This window comes from Antedon bifida, chromosome 10, assembly GCF_963402885.1.
Source record: "Antedon bifida chromosome 10, ecAntBifi1.1, whole genome shotgun sequence".
Taxonomy (NCBI): domain Eukaryota; kingdom Metazoa; phylum Echinodermata; class Crinoidea; order Comatulida; family Antedonidae; genus Antedon; species Antedon bifida.
In genome coordinates, this window is record NC_136235.1 from 263,867 (window position 1) to 281,301 (window position 17,435).

Genomic DNA, 17,435 nt, shown 5'->3' on the forward strand with positions numbered 1-17,435 from the left:
TGAAAGAATGACCAACAATGATTGATCATTTTTTTATCATCACCCCATTTTAAAAATTATTTTAAATGAAAACAACACTGTACAAGCTAATATTATCTTTTATTTTCTCATATTTCAATGTGCGTAAATATATAACTTGTTTTGTTACGAAAAAATGATAAATACATTCGACAGTGTAATTCTTATTAACTACTGTTGTGCGGCATTTCATTCGAATTCCATATTTACTTTCATTAATTTTCTTAAGCAATTTTAAGCTGATAATGTTTAGAAATGTATTATTTTTAAGACACTCAAAATATTATGTTATTTGGTCTGTACTCAAAATTTGTTCTTAGGCCTAGATAATTTGAAAAAGGTCAATGGCAAGCAATTGGCCAGTGCCCATAATGCCATTCCATAATTGCCCAGTGTATATACATAAAGATTTCTGGCTAGCACTTTCCCAGGACCAGTGCCAAGAGAGCCATTCTGACATACATTCCACACTCAGCTTGGCGGAAATAAGCAGCTCTTGGGTCACGGTCAACAGCAGGGCTGTAAAAAAAACAAATAATTTATAATTTAAATAGAAATACAAATCACAGAAACAGAGTTTGCTGCCCTCATAAACATTATTAACTACTGGACAAAACTTATAATCAACGTGCAATAGAATGACAATCTTACCTAATTTCATTAAGTCTTGGTAAAGGATGGAGTACCACCATCTTTTCTTTTGCTCGGGTCATTATATTAGGGGTCAACACAAACTGACCTACAGACTGCAAAGAATAAACAAATCAAACTCTATTCATTCCAAGCAAAACATTATGAACAGAATTTACAGCATAAAAAAAGTATTTAGAAATTTAAAAATAAAATCTATATTCAAAAGTACTGTATTGCATTTAAATCTATAATTCAGATTGTTATTTATTGTTATATATATTTAAGAAAGTTCAACCACTTAAGACAACTAACAAAGTAATTTACATTACTACACACACATTTACAATAAGGTAACTATCTACAAAACATTTATTTTATTTCACTTGACAATAAAGAGGAGGAGCCTAACATGATATGGCTTCCATACAAGAGGAACAAAAAGTTTACCTTTTCATATTCTTCTACAGACGCAAACCTCTCTCTTTGAATGCGAGTCAAGTAAAGAACGTCTGTATCTGGCAACGCAGCTTCTAGGGAACTGAACTCTTCCTGAAATATCAATATCAATGGAATAGTATTGCAACAAAATGAGCTGTCAAGAGGCTCTACTACACGATCCTGTATTAATGGTTGTTTTATTATAATATTACCATTTTTTATTGTACTGTATTGTTTACCATTGATAGAAATTAATATATGTTGATTGATGGGTCAAAATATCATACATAATTGTCTGTACTATTTTGTTTTGTCTAATTTCATGATTGATTTTTAATTCTGTGAAATTGGTATAATATTTTCTGTTTTCTATATTTTTGTTTATCTTTCCATTTTAAACAGGCTTTTCATAAACATTTTTAAAGTTATCCTTTTTAAAAATAAAGTTGCACTAAAAGTGTTCAATGCTACCTGAAATTATTAATATCTGTATCTATCTGTATTTCATTTTCAAAAATGTACAATATAATTTACCTGATTTATTCCCTTGTCTTGTACATACTCCACAACTTTTTCGGGCATCTTTAAGTTCTTTGGGGAAACATAACGTAACTTAACGCGGTAAAGTGTCAGTAACCGAGCAAGTGAATGTACAGTGCGTCCATGTTTCAGATCTCCTACCATAGTAATCTAGTGGACAATCAAATAAAACGTAGCATAAGAAGAAAATAAAAAAATTCTGAATGAAGCAGGGAAACGTCGGGTGGGTCAACCCAAAACAACCTGGAGGCGCACAGTGGAGAAGAAGAAAAAAGATAGATTAGGCTGGAGATCATGGAATGAAGCTAAAGTTAAAGCTAGAAACAGAATTGACTGGCAAGAGCATCTTGTAGCCTTATGGGAGGGACAATCGGCCTGAAGAGGTAAGGTAAGTTAAATGCATATTTTTAAATTGCATATTTGTGTGTATCTAAAATGACTTTAAATACAATTGTTTCTTGTTCAGAAATGTAAAGTTAGCTTTTAACAGATAGACTGTAAAAGCACATCAACAGGGAGAGAGTTCCACAATAGAACACGTCTAGAAAAATATCCGCAAATTTTAATTTAGAAGGTTGACTTCTAATTAGTAATTGAATAGATTTTGACACTATTCCACACCTACAATAATCACTTACAGTCAATCCATTTACTGTACCAATCTCCTCCCTGATGATAAATACATCTAGTAGTGCCTGTGTAGGGTGTTCTCCAACCCCATCGCCAGCATTGATTACCGGTTTCCGACAATTTTGAGCTGCGATCTTGACAGCGTTTGGTTCTGGGTGTCGTATAACTATCACATCACAGTAGCCACCCATTACCTGGGTGGTATCTATAATAAAATGTATTCATATATTATTTGAAAATTAAAATATTCATGTATACTACAGATTTATTACAAATCAATCAGTTTTTTAAAAAAAGTTGGAAAGTTTTATAAAAATAACAAAAGTAAAATGAACTAACCTGCCAGTGATTCACCTTTCTTATGTGAAGATGAACTTTCATTAAGGTTGATAGCATTACCACCAAGTCGCTGCATTGCAGCTTGGAACGAACAAGACGTACGGGTACTCACTTCATAGAACATGCATGCCATCACTTTACCCTGAAAACCATAATATACAAATAATGAATGTACACAAAAAAGTACTATTTAATGATCATTAAATAGTTTATACTATTGCACGCCATGTGACCAACAATTGTCCAATAAAATAACAAGAATTTATATGTGTTATATAAATGCGTTCTATAATAGCATGTACATGATATACAGTATTTCCAACCATATTAAATATCTTACCTTCAAGATGTAGTCTAGTGGTCTATCTCTTTGTACCATCAACCTCATGTTGTGGGCAACATTAAATATGTGATGAAGCTGTAAAAAATTACATTTATTTTAACAAACACAGTAATACATTAAAATAGTTCCATTCCATTATTGTGGAAATTAATTGGTTTTACCATACAAAATGATTACCAAGTGACTGTCAATTATTAGTCACCCATTGGACAATTCAAAAGGGACTGGCAAATATCAGTCAGTCACTCATTGGTAAATTTAAAAGTGACTGGCAATTATCAGTTACCTATTGGTCAATTTAAAAATGGTCATTCTTTTGGTGACACTTTTAAAAATAATTTGCAAATACTGTATATGGAAATGATAAATTAAGCTCATCAGATTGTTTTAAAATAGATTTCTTACCAAATTATCAGTATTAACTTTTTAATTAAATGTATTTACATATCATATCTTATGCTCGTTATTTGTTTTTATATTTCTCCTTATTGTACCCTACCTGGTCCTTAGTAAGTTGGGCAGCACTAAGAATATGTTTGTTAATAAGACTGTTCTTAAGTTCACTTGGCATCAACATTGCTGGTACTAAAGCATAGTGCCCACCCCCTTGAGGGGTAGAGCCAGTCGATGTTGGGGTAACAAATGTGCCACGCCCGGCACTGCTTGGTCCCGGAGGCGGGGACAGTAATCCAGACATATCTAAAAAAATAATGTTAATATTAATTACCAATATAAAATGTTTAAATACAACTAAAGTCTGCTACATATCAAAGAAGATCAATCTTCTTGCTTTCCAGTGTCCTGAGTTAAGTCTTGAGTTTTTTACACATGTTATGGTTGCAGTTTGACACCGGCAAATCAAATCTAACGTCAATTTTTCATTTTCACGATGCTCCACACAGCTTGTTCCAATCGATATGCGCATATCCGTGTGAAAACGAAACATTGACTATTTGATTTGCCGAACTGGAACCAGGTGTGAAAGACCCTTAATATTTTCATAATAATGATTACAATTAGTACCTCCAGATTCTGAAACCCTATGCACTCTTGGTGGCAAGGTAAATCTTTCAGATTTACGGGGCGATGAGGGCGCTGATGATGGTACTGATCCTGGCAAAGGTAGTGGCGATGGTCCAGGTACTTGCACTGTAAGTGGTTGTGTGGATGGGAACACATCTTGCCCACTTCGTACATCTTTCCCAAAACCAGTTGGAACCAACACCTACGAGAGAATTAATTCATTATTCATCTAGTAATTTTGTTTACATTCTTTTTTCTATTAAAAACCTTTTTACAATTGTGGTATAGTAGCAATAATGTCAAATATTTATTTATAAAAAATAATATTCATAAGACATCTTAAAATGGTACAAACATTTACAGTATGCCTACAAAATGTTATGTGTATTCATTTATCCTCACCCTTCCATCGACAAAAGCTACTTCACCGCGCAACACGACACGGCGAACCATTCCTTTGACACGTCGTCCAGCAAAAGGTGTCCATTTGCTTTTTGTGTAGGTCATGTGATCTGGAATGGTCCACTCTTGATCTAGGTCAACTTCAATGTATGTGTCTTTCTGTTCTGGAAATCCAAAGATACGACGAGGATTCGTGTACAGTCGCTGGATTATATCCTAAATTAATAAAACAAAGCATCATTGAAATGTTAAGAGAAACTAAAAAATAAACTTTGTGAATATTTAAAAGAAAATTAGTTGCTGTTACACCTAGACAATAGATTGTGTTCCATTTGGAATTAGAGAATGTAGCAAACTAACCTCAAGTGTTAGCCTGCCCTCATCTACAGCAGTCAGCAGCAGTGGAAGCATAGTCTCTAGTCCAGGATATCCTGGTGGTGGTTTGCTTGAGTCCTTTTCTTCAACTGTATGGGGAGCTGCCGATTAAATCACAATAATTCCATGTTGATTTAAATTATTTTAACTTTATTTTTCAGTTAACTGCAAAAATGTATAGGGAGGATTGTTGTAAAAATTTATTTATTTTTTTATTAAACTTTGATAAATGAGGGTGACTCAAAACAGCCGAGGCTGACAATGCATGAGGCCCTCAACACTTAAAAAAGAATTGGCCCATAAATTAATTTGGAAGCCACTCACCATGATCAGTAGCAAAGCAATCAATAATCTTCAAGTTATCCCACAATGTTTGTTGATCTTCTACAGAACACAACACTGGTCGAACTTCACCTCTACCATGACCTATGACATCCAGGTCTTCATTCGTTAGGAACAGGTGATGAGGGGCGACCTCACAAGTCACTTGCATGCCAGATTCTTTTGCCAACCTGACCATCTCAATCTGAAATTATCATTGTTTAGTGTTTGGTGCATGTAGGTACGATATTTAAAAACCAATGAGTTAAATGTGAGAGTTTTAGAGACTAGGCAAATTTTACAATTTGTAATTATACAGCAGGCCTGAAAGCAGCCATCTTGAAATGAGCACAACAGACTAATTAACAAACAAATTATTTCACTAACCTCTTCTTTTCTAGCAACATGGCAAATGTGAATGGATCGATCAAACATCTTGGCCATGAATAAGATAGCAGCGGTGGTCTTCCCTTCGGCGTGTGCACAAATTGGCATGTTCCGTGGCCAATTCTCAAAATGCTGATAAAGAAATCGACTTAAAAATTAGTCTCATTGATATAAAATGTTGTTCCATTTTGTGATACTAATACATACATATACCTCCAGCCCATACTTAAACTAATGACATCACTACAATAAGTTTTATTTGTCATTTAAGCTGGCTTTAAAAACATAAAGTAGCCATGATTTATAAGTTATCATAGCTCTATTTTGCATACCTTTTTCCAGATAGTGAGGTCAGACAACATCAAAGTTGAGAATGTCTGATTCAGATACATTTTGAGTGCACAACTAGACATTGCAAACTTTTGAAGTTCATCCCAATTATTTGGTCCAGCACCAGCGTAGAGGGCGTAATCACAACGAGCACCAATTCGAGCAAGCTGAAATAGTAAAATAAATAAATAACTTTCCTGAATTGATGGAAAACAATGTGTAGGAGAAAGTATAGCAAATGAAACATGAATGCAGCCAATATCATTACAGATACAGTGACTACACATGCCCAAAGAGATACACAACATTGACTGCACATGTCCAAAGAGATACACAACATTGACTACACATGCCCAAAGATATACACAACATTGACTACACATGCCCAAATCCAATAACTCACCTTTTGAGCTAGTAGGAATGAAGCTTGATCAGTAATCGTAGGACTTGTGTTAGGCATGACGCCAACAAGCGTAATACCGCCAGCTAGAGCAGCTGCTGTACCAGACGCAAAGTCTTCCTTGTGTGTAAAGCCAGGCTCTCGGAGATGAACATGAACATCAATAAGTCCAGGTAACTTAATTATACGGTTTGACGCCATGCAATCTATGTGAGTGGATACAGTTGGAGTGCCACCTACTCTACGCAAAGCCTAGACAAAAATGTATAAAATAAACAATAAAATGAAACAAAATTTATTAAGACATGTATGTACTATGGAAGTCATGAAAACTTGATAAATCAAAATTGTTATCACTAAATGTCCACAAAATAATAAGATAGGAAAGTTTATATTTCTGAATAAATAATCATTTGATGTTTAAAATTCAGGGAAAAGAATTCATTACAATATTACTGAAAATGTTCTTTACCTCAATAAACAGCTTTGCAATCTTGACGTCCGTAATAAGCGGGATCTCTTTATCGATGGCCATCCGCCTCGTACGATACCCTTTAGTGATGAATGAGGAGGCACGCCGTGAACCACCATTACGCATAGGTAGGTTGATCACTAGGTCAAAGTGTTTATCCATAATGTAACTTGCTATATTGCGCTGGGGTTCCTGCTTTCTGCCAGGTTCCTCTTCCTCTTCAAACGGCCAATCAACTGGGGTCACCTAAAATAAACAGGTAAACTAAAATTACCTCTACCATAACATTATTTTTATTTATGTTTCATTTTATTTCATATGCACCTGTAATTCGCCAATTACAGGATGGATAAACTATTATAGGATGGATAAACTATTATAGGATGGATAAACTATTATAGGATGGATAAACTATTATAGGATGGATAAACTATTATAGGATGGATAAACTATTATAGGATGGATAAACTATTATAGGATGGATAAACTATTACAGGATGGATAAACTATTACAGGATGGATAAACTATTATAGGATGGATAAACTATTATAGGATGGATAAACTACTAAATTTCAAAAACATCCATCAAACTAAAGTGGATATCATTTTTTTTTTACCTGAACACCATGTTCTGCATAAAAGTCAGCTGTTCCCATACTGCCATACAATCTGTACTTCATACTCTCTAGGGTTTTTACTGCACTCAATAACTCAACCTTCCACTAAAAGAAAGCAGAAATCAGTTAGTATACAAGAAAAAAAGGACAAATTTTCTAGTAGTGTGGTCCATGCAATGGTAATATAATATAATACAAAAGTTACCTTGTAACTTCCTATAGATAGCAAGATGTTCTTTTTTGGTATTTTGAATCCAGAGCTGAGCATAGCCTTAAGGTAAGCTTCATAACGAGTCTCACCAAATCCTGCAACTTCACCGGTACTCGACATCTCAACACCGAGTAAAGTGTCTGCACCCGCTAGACGAGAGAAAGAAAACTGAGGCACCTGCAACAACAAAATGGGTAACAATATTATGTCACAAAAATGTTACTAATATTTGGCTTTAATTTGGTAAAGTTGAGATAATTAAAACATTCATTATACTAATTTTAATGATGAATGTAAGTGTTAAGTGCTGCTTACCTTCACTCCAACCTTCCCACAACCAGCAAGACATTTGATTGGCTCAACAGCTTCTCCCATAATAACTCTGGTTGCTATAGCAATAAAATCATAACCAAGTGTTTTGGAAACAAATGGGAATGAGCGAGACACGCGTAGGTTACATTCAATGACCTTCAGTTGATTGTCCTGAAAATGTTAAGGAAACATTATTTATTTATTTATTTATAAACAAATAAACATTATGAACCTGTTTAGATTGAATATTTGAAATGTGAAACTTCTTTAATACCCACATTAAGATTAATGAAAAAAGAAAGAAAAACTACCTTAGCTATCAGCTGCAAGTTATATGGGCCGGTAACTTCTAGGGCTCTACCAATGGCATTAACAATACTAAGTATCTTCTCAATGGTTTCGTGATTAAGATCTTGAGGTGGTGTCACTAAACTGGCATCACCAGAATGTACACCAGCATTTTCAACATGCTCAGATATTGCCACGGCAACAACTTTGCCATTACAGGCAACAGCGTCAACATCAATTTCTTTGGCCTCTTGAATGAACTTTGATATAACTACCGGGTGCTCCTTAGAGACGGCAACAGCATTGTTTAAAAACATCTCCAGATCAAAATCAGTGTGAGCAACAGCCATTGCAGCTCCACTAAGTACATATGATGGACGAATCAAACATGGGTAACTTACACGGTCACAGAACTCCTTAGCTTCCTGAAAAAAGAACATCAAACTATCTTTGAAGGCATCATTTGATTTTTTTATTCTCTTATACTGTGAAGTTGCACATGAAAACATTCTTTTTTTTATATGGAAAACCAAACAATGACAATGAAGAGATAAGTTAATTGAAAAACGACTGAAATAAACTTACAGTTAAATTTGTGAGTTCTTTCCACTGTGGCTGACTAATATTAACATTATCCAACATACGAGAAAATTTAAATCTATTTTCGGCATTATCAACAGATTCTGGAGAACTTCCAAGTACAACACACTAAAAGAAAAACAATTTAAATCATATTTATACCCAAATTATACTTAAAACCATTCACTTTTAATTCAGGAACCCTTCAGTTGTATCAAAATAACTTTTTAAAAATTAATTTATAGATCACAACTGACCTGTTGTCTATGTAGTGCCATGGCAATGTTGTTTGGTAGTTGGCCTCCCATAGACAGAATGACACCCTCTGGATTTTCCGCTTCATAGATGTCCATCACAATCTCAAATGAGATTTCATCAAAGTAAAGTCTGTCACACATGTCGTAATCTGTGCTTACTGTTTCCGGGTTAAAGTTCACCATAATAGTTTGATATCCCATCTAAACAAAAATTTCATTTCATAAAACTATTAACAAAAAAATCATCATGAATATTATTAAATATGAATCAGTTTGAAAATGAAATTATTTGAACTTTAGAAAACAATAAGTTGTATTCAATAATAATTTCAAATTAAAATAATAATACCTTTCTGAGTTCTGTAATACACCCAACAGCGCACCAATCAAATTCAACGCTACTTCCAATACGATAAACACCGGACCCAATCACCATAACATAGCCTCCAGGGAATTCAAGATCGTGTGCTGAACCGTTATAAGTCAGATAAAGGTAGTTGGTGCTGGCTGGCCATTCAGCTGCTACTGTGTCAATTTGTTTCACATACGGTCTTATTCCCATTGTTTGACGCATTGTGCGGACAGCTAACTCAGTGCTAAAAAGTTATACATTCAAGCAAATCAACGCATCACAATATAGAAGGTGTACACCATTTATATAGAATTGCCTCAGGGTCTAAAGTTCTGTCTACACTATCAAACTAGTTTGACAAAAAGTGTGATGTACCTAAATATGGTAGTGATATGACATGTCCATATATTGGCACATCAAATTTTTTTGTCACATAAAGTTTCATAGTGTAGACAGAGCTTTATGTATTATTTTAGTAATACTATACTGTACCATAATAACACTTTTCTATTATCAGATTTAAATTAAATCTAATTGTAAAGTACCTCATAATAGCCTTTGCAATTTGCCTGTCACAGAATCCAAGTTGTTTGGCTTCCAATAGAAGCTCTTTTGGAAGCTCTTTCTCTTGGAATACCTTAAGACGTCCATTTAAATCAACAATGTTCTTCATTTTGTGCAAAAACCAAGGGTCTATTTTGGTGAGGGTGTACAGACGATCAATGGAATAGCCAGCATAGAGAGCAGCTGCTAAGATGTAGATGCGTTTATCCGTAGGCATGCTCAGTAGCTAAAAGAATCACAATTCACATATCAATCAATCAAAATAACATTTATTTTCTTCAAATTATAACAGTATACAAAATGGTGTAAAGAAAGGTAAATATATATTTACAAAACACAGCAATATATTAGCTCCTATTTTGAATTCTAAAAGGAACAAAAACTTACCTCCTCTGATGGTTTGACATCACCAGGGTCAAATCCACTTGCATTTTCATTCACCATTCGTAGTGCTTTCTGTAAAGCTTCCTCAAACTTACGACCTACTGCCATTACCTCACCAACACTCTTCATAGAGCTACCAATCTATAATATAAATTAGTTCATAAAAACAAACTTACTCAAACATAGCATAGTAAAATCATAAATATCCCAACCTATAGATCCAAATGGGATACTACATTTATGACATCAAAATGGAGGAAATGAATAATCCCAATGCTGCTTTGATTGTTTTGACCTGAATGTCGTAAGATTCATTTAGATTTATTGTCTTTAAATTTAAGAAACAGTTCTGTAGATCAATCCTTTAAAATGTAAATTATGATGAACTAATAATTTGCATTTCTCTTGTTCTATAGGTTACATATAAAAGACATACTGAATGTTCTAAAATGACCACTGACCTTTGTGCTGACCCGGTTGAACTTATTTAAGTCCCAACGAGGAATCTTGACCACACAGTAATCTAAGCTAGGTTCAAAGCATGCTGTAGTCTCATTGGTAACAGTGTTACGTAATTGTGGTAACGGAATGCCGAGGGAAAGTTTAGCAGCAACATACGCTAATGGATAGCCTGTGGCCTTACTGGCTAAGGCTGAGCTTCTAGACAAACGGGCATTCACCTCAATTATAAAGAACTGAAAAAAACGAGACAATGCAAACTCAATTAAATAATGTAGATTAAATTATTATTTTTAAGTTTATGTTTATATTGTTTGAAGGTTGCATGGCGAAATCAAATGTTGATATAAAGGTGGCGGTACACCACATATATTAAGTTTACCTTTGTATAAACAATTAAAATTGAAAAGTTGTCAAAGAATGTAGATAATTGAAAATTAGCTACCAATGGGCTTTACTGTTTACCTCTTGAGACAAAGGGTTAAGTGCATACTGAATGTTGCATTCTCCAATAATTCCAAGATGCCTAATGACTTTAATAGCGGTTGTACGAAGCATGTTGTACTCAATGTTTGTGAGCGTCTGACTTGGAGCAACCACTATGGACTCTCCAGTGTGAATTCCCAAAGGATCTATATTCTCCATGTTGCATACCTAAAAGACATGGAAGAAATACAGCATAAGTTTACTTAACATTTACAGCATAGTGCTAAATACTCCAGAATTTGAAGTAAGCATTAAAACTAATATTTGGCATGTTTGATTTTCTATGCCAACCTGAAAATCCTTTTTTTTTTATGGTGTCATTAATGGGTTGTCTTTGGTTAGCTTATTTCCTGCTCTAGATAACTTTAATAATCAACAAACACTCAAAGCGCTCTGATCTTTATGAAATAGCGCTATATAAATGTCGCATTATTATTATATATTATATGTAAAATGTCTACAGAAGTAAATTATATTAAAATTCTTACTGTAATGCAGTTATCATAAGCATCTCTGACAACTTCATATTCAACTTCTTTCCATCCTTTAAGTGATTTATCAATAAGTACTTGGCTAGTGTGTGAAAATGCACCCGTTGCAATCTCCAATAACTGCTCCTTGTTATCTGCAAATCCTGACCCTAAACCGCCAAGTGCAAATGCTGCTCTCACAAGGACAGGATATCCAATATTCTCTGCTGCTAAAACAGCCTAAATTAAATTTGTTACAGTTACACAAACATACCATGATACACACCAAATAAAGATTGCAGCAGATATCATCAATTTGGTTTGTACACAATATCTTTTTACTGCTTAAATTAATGTGTTATGTCTATGTAATGCCCATGGTCATGTTAAAGCACACATATCTTAAAAGTGTGAATGTGCTTCGACACTCAACAAGTGTAAAAGAAGACTGGATAAATCTGGAATTTAGAGACACTAATGAAATGTTACAGTTCACTGATTTTGGTGTTTTACCTGTTCAACACAATAAGCCGCCTGGCTTGGAGCAACCTTTTCAGATATGGCAGCCATCTTATCAGCAAACACTTCTCTATCCTCAGTATCAATTATCGACTGTACAGGTGTTCCCATTACTTCTACATTGTATTTCTCAAGAACCCCTAATTTCTTAAGTTGTACTCCACAATTCAAACCAGTTTGTCCTCCAAAATTCAGTAAGATGCCATCAGGGCGTTCACTTTTTATTACCTTAAATAAAAATGTGTTTTGAAAAAGGGATGAAAAGGTATTTAGACAAACAACTGCTTATGAGTAGATAATAATATGCATAAATGTTGTTGAGCATTGGTAGTTATTTAATTTTTTTTATTTATTTTTTTTTAATCCCAGCGTGCAAACCTGTGATTTACAAAACAGTAAACAACAAAGACAACGAGGAAAGAAAACGGACGGGAGCAATTAATTAGGAAATAAAAAATAAAGATATTTATAATTAAAGTAACGGATGATTAGAAACAGATGTTTTACCTGAGTGACATACTCCGGTGTGATTGGTAGAAAGTAAACTCGGTCTGCCATTCCTTTAGACGTCTGGACAGTTGCAATATTTGGATTAATGAGGATTGAACCAATGCCTTCTTCTTTTAAAGCTTTGATTGCCTGTAGAGATGACAATAGTGGTATAACAAGATAACTTCAAATAGTTAAAAAAACGCATCCAAATTAAGAAATTGTTTTTGTCTAGTTCAAATGGAAATTCATTTTGCTTGGCATAATTAAGAAAATAAAAGACAATAAAACTACAAGAAAAATACATAACCCTAACCCAAATTTAACAAACACTATAGGCCAATGTTAAAATACGGTTAATAGGCCAATGTTGAAATACAGTTAATAGCCCAATGTATAAAACGATTAAAAATGGTTAAAATTCAAAACAAAAATTACAGTACATAAGAGTTATCAATTTAATGATTTTGTTTGATAATAAAGTTATTAGAAACCTGAGATCCGGAATAGTCGAATTCACCAGCCTGTCCAATAGACAATCCACCAGATCCCAAGATGAGTACTTTATTTGGCTTAGAAGCTTGGAACTTGGAAGTAGATATTTGTTTGTATTCAAGCTTTGACTGGATACGTTCTTTTACAGTCATGCTAGAAAGAATCCAGTAATTAATTATAGTGTTTTGTATTTGTTGTCTTTTTTTTTTTCTGAATATGATTGGTCCTACAAGCTGTGACCTGGGATGTTTGTTACATTCTTATGTTTTTTTTATATTTGAAATAAAGGATGATTTTACTACTACAAAAGCTGATCATATCATAAAGCTTGATTCATTAATCATTAATTGAGGAAATAAGAAATACCAACCAACCAAAATGTCCAATGGGAAAGAGAATTAGTAGTTTTTAGATTAGTCAAGATTTTAGGTTTACGATGTCAGAATTCTGGAGCAACAAGATAGTATTTCAAACCTTTTCTGATTACTAATGTTGACAAAATTCTACAAATGAATACATTAAATTTGTGAAAGAATTTACCCTAATGATCCATCACTCATTTTGTATGCAGAAACGGTATCCAAGAAAATATCAAATAAAAACTCTAGATCTTGCGGGCCTCCCATGTGTTCAGGATGGAACTGTACACTGAAGAAAGGTTTAACATCATGAACTATCCCCTCATTGGTGTGATCATTGGCATTGGTAAACAAGATTGACCAATCATCAGCCAAGTTTTGAGCATCTATAGCAAATCCATGATTTTGAGTTGTGATGTAGCAACGGTCTGTACCATTATGTGTGCAGGGTTGGTTGTGACCACGATTTCCATACCTATCAAATAAAGTAAATGTTGAATAAAGTGAAATTTAACATTCATATTCCATTTGCTTTAAAACTGCTTAATCAAGTTTAAAAAAAAAAATATACTATAACTGTACTTCATTTTGTATGATTTTGCTCCAGTTGCTAAGGACACTAACTGATGACCTAAACAGATTCCAAAGACTGGTTTTGGATTTGATTTGTTCAAGATAACTTTCAGGTTGTCAATGGTTACGTTACATTGTGTTGGATCTCCTGGGCCGTTGCTAAGGAACAGACCATCATACACTAAAACAGAAAACAAACCAAAAAATCGAGAAATTAGAAAAAAACATCTATTAACATTTATAATGTATTATATATTCAAAACAAACAAAAATGTATTGAATTAAAATTGTTTCATGTAAAACCTTGCCTTCATTTTGGAGAGGATGATCCCAGGGTACTACTTTCACACACGCTCCTTTCTTTGCCAATAAACGAATCTGGTTATTTTTTATTCCACAATCCACTGCAACTATTTTAAATTTACCCTCAGGGTTGAATGTCATAGGTTGCTAAGGGAAAAAAGGTTATTAATAGATGACACATTATTTAAAAAAATGTATTTTGTTATATACTAATTACATGGTTTAAATTTTAATTATATCAGCAGAAACTATTTTCTATCATTATTATAAAATTAAATATGATAGAGCAGCTACTGCAAGTCCACCATTACAGACAGGTCTTCCACTCAAAAATTGCCTATAACCCTGGCAAAGGGTATCTTACTTTTGTGGATACTTGAGCTACCAAGTGATTGACATTTGGATCATAGAACTTAACAGAATCAGCATCAACACCCTCAGTCACAATCTAATAAGATTAAAAAAAAGGTAAAATGTTAATGCAAGTTAATTTGTATATAATGTTGAACCTAGTTGAAGTATAGTTAAGCCACATGCATATCAGCGCAGGTTTAGTAGGTATTAGTTTTAATGATGTTTCATGGAGGACTTAACATTAGAAGTTCAGTGTACACATCTGGCCCACCAAGTTCTGGTCCATTTCAGCCCTGTCACTGTGTTGGACTACAACCTTACAAGTACCTTGTTAGTACCATAATAGTGGCCTTGTGTCCCAATGGGGTGAAAGAGGTTGTAAATGTAACAATGTAGATACACACCTTTCCAAGCATAGTTCCATGCTCTCGAATTTTCTTTGTCAAAACTCTTGTATCTATTCCTATGTAAATGAAAAGGTAGAGGTTGTGTACATTTATTCAGTGCCATAACAATTAATGATACTGTGCATCTCAAGATAATGAGCCATGAGAAGTGCTCATTTTCTGGTCACATTTTGTACATGAAATCAATAAGACAAACGGTGCATAACAAAACAAGGACTATGTATGCATACCTAATTTTTTAACTATACAGTAACATAGATTTTTACAATATTCAATAATTATAAATATTAAGTAGCAGCGAGACAAGTACACATACCATGTATGGCTGGAATATTGTGTTCTTTCAACCAATCAGAGAGCGACCTAACAGCAGCCCAATGACTGTACTCAGCTGAGATTTCTCCAACAATCAAACCAGCTACATGAATTTTCTTGGACTCAAACCACTTTAATAGTCCAAGCTCATCCTGGTCATTGGCTGGAATCCCATAATTCCCAATCATGGGATAGGTCAACACAAGAATTTGAGATTTATAAGAAGGATCTGTCAAAGATTCTGGATAACCAACCATTCCAGTTTGAAACACTAAAAGCATAAAATGTAAAATGTTAACACTAATTTTGTAAAGTTTAAAAATCTGTATTTGCAAATTCCATGGGGATATCAGTTAGGCCTAGCCTAGGCCTAATCAATAATAATTAATAAATTCAGAACCAACAAGGCTATTAGGCCTACTAGGCCTACGGGCTTAGTTAGGCCTAGGGCCTAGGCTAGGCCTATATAGAATTAAAAGAATATTATTGCACAAAGAACTTACCAACTTCGCCTGGACTGCTGATTTCTGCACCAAACATTTTCCCAGGGTAGCATGACCCATCTTCAAGGTAAAGCGTAGCACCTTTCATCCTGACCTACTTCAGGCTGCAGATCTGGCTTCGTCTCCTGTGTGTTTTGCGGCCGTGTACGACGTGTTTCTTGTTGATTTTTCAATTTCGCGCGTTTTCCACTTATTACCTCACTATTTGTAATCCAAGTTCATAAATGAGTAGAATAACATGTGGTGTCCACCAGAAAACTGTTTTGCTCTAAAACGGCTTCACTAACCAAGTCCGCAGTACGACGTATTACTTCCGTTGTTTTTAAAGGATGGTAGACTTGGTTGGATAGCTTGAAATATATAAGATGATTAATTCTACAGCAGATTTCAACTTCAGTGTTCTAAAAAGATGGACAGAGCAGCATGACGGCCATGCTGTTATGATTGGTGCGTAGGATATTTTGATAACGATAATGGGTGTAGTCTCTTTACTGTAGCGTTTACGACCGGTCTTGATCATAAAACATTTGTGAGTCATACTTGACGACTGTTCGAAGTCTAATAGTTTAGAGAGAGGGCGTTTAAACTTAAAAGTTTGAGGTATATTCAGAGCGTCATTCTGACGACTGGAGCATTCTCTACTTCTCTACGGAGCGCCATTTATGCCTTTATTAACTTCAATAATAGAAATAGTACTACGGTAACTGCTCAAGTGGACCCAATTTAGCACCAGGGTAGCACAGTGATATAAATAGAAATAAAAGTCACCACTTTTAATATCGTTTCGTATATACCCATATTACAAACTGATCAACAGAAACATCTTGGCATTCACATTGATTCAAATTTATCTTTTTCTTTTCTTGTAAATAAACTCCGTTCCAGAGAGAGCACTTCGCATTATCTTTAAAGACAATTTGGTACCAGGGGAGCAGTGATATAAAATAGAAATAAAGTTTCAATCTTTTCGTATGTTAATACACTGTGCTCAAGTGGACCCAATTTGGCACCATTAATGGAAAATAATGAATATTGTTTTTCTTTTATTTTGAAAGAGAGATATTTTGAGGATTGTAAATGTCAAGTGGAACTTTTTTTAAATCAGAAACAAAGTTGCATGGCATTATTTTCCATTTTCCAAACTGCCATAAAACCTCGAAAAGAAGCCCATGTGCTCCTTCATTTTTAGTACTCTTGACTGGGCTTCTTTTCCACATGGAGTTCTTTTCGAGATTATTGCTAGCTTCCCGCCCGGAAAATATTTTATTTACATGATTTGAAACATCTTCTAATGTAAATAATTAACAGCATCAAAATTTAACAGTGTGGCGTGTTGACCGCGAATGACTAACAATACCATCTTTACCATAATACACCTGCACAGACTCATTTGCATAACAACGCACGCACATACCAAACTGTTTAAAATACCCGAAAATGACATCTATTATGTTTTCAAACAACAAGCATAAGAATCTTCAGTACCC

The 17,435-nt window shown here is 34.3% G+C and overlaps 1 protein-coding gene across 1 annotated transcript; it reads right to left on the reverse strand.

The window, feature by feature from the left end:
* Window positions 1-80: 80 nt before the first annotated feature.
* LOC144853853 (multifunctional protein CAD-like) lies at window positions 81-16,501 on the reverse strand. The gene is made up of 38 exons (XM_078711702.1): window positions 15,949-16,501; window positions 15,447-15,716; window positions 15,128-15,186; window positions 14,734-14,817; window positions 14,375-14,516; window positions 14,076-14,247; window positions 13,675-13,968; window positions 13,134-13,287; window positions 12,658-12,789; window positions 12,145-12,378; window positions 11,650-11,871; window positions 11,141-11,329; window positions 10,678-10,911; window positions 10,220-10,357; window positions 9,814-10,058; window positions 9,266-9,512; window positions 8,917-9,117; window positions 8,666-8,788; window positions 8,104-8,505; window positions 7,796-7,963; window positions 7,475-7,657; window positions 7,270-7,374; window positions 6,652-6,897; window positions 6,183-6,431; window positions 5,782-5,946; window positions 5,450-5,581; window positions 5,066-5,267; window positions 4,727-4,842; window positions 4,367-4,582; window positions 3,965-4,166; window positions 3,441-3,640; window positions 2,939-3,016; window positions 2,599-2,740; window positions 2,268-2,464; window positions 1,624-1,779; window positions 1,099-1,200; window positions 670-764; window positions 81-537 (listed from the first exon to the last, which is right to left on the reverse strand). Exons 1-38 carry the CDS (start codon window positions 16,034-16,036, stop codon window positions 435-437), a joined length of 6,687 nt encoding a protein of 2,228 aa, XP_078567828.1. The 5' UTR covers window positions 16,037-16,501; the 3' UTR covers window positions 81-434.
* Window positions 16,502-17,435: the final 934 nt, after the last annotated feature.

Excerpts from the sequence above, each read along its gene's own strand:
- LOC144853853 (XM_078711702.1), bottom strand. The coding sequence starts at position 16,036 with ATGAAAGGTGCTACGCTTTACCTTGAAGATGGGTCATGCTACCCTGGG. Across the intron at positions 14,818-15,127 it reads ATGGAACTATGCTTGGAAAG|ATTGTGACTGAGGGTGTTGA; the intron begins GTGTGTATCTAC and ends TAATCTTATTAG. Across the intron at positions 12,379-12,657 it reads CACCGGAGTATGTCACTCAG|GTAATAAAAAGTGAACGCCC; the intron begins GTAAAACATCTG and ends TTTTTATTTAAG.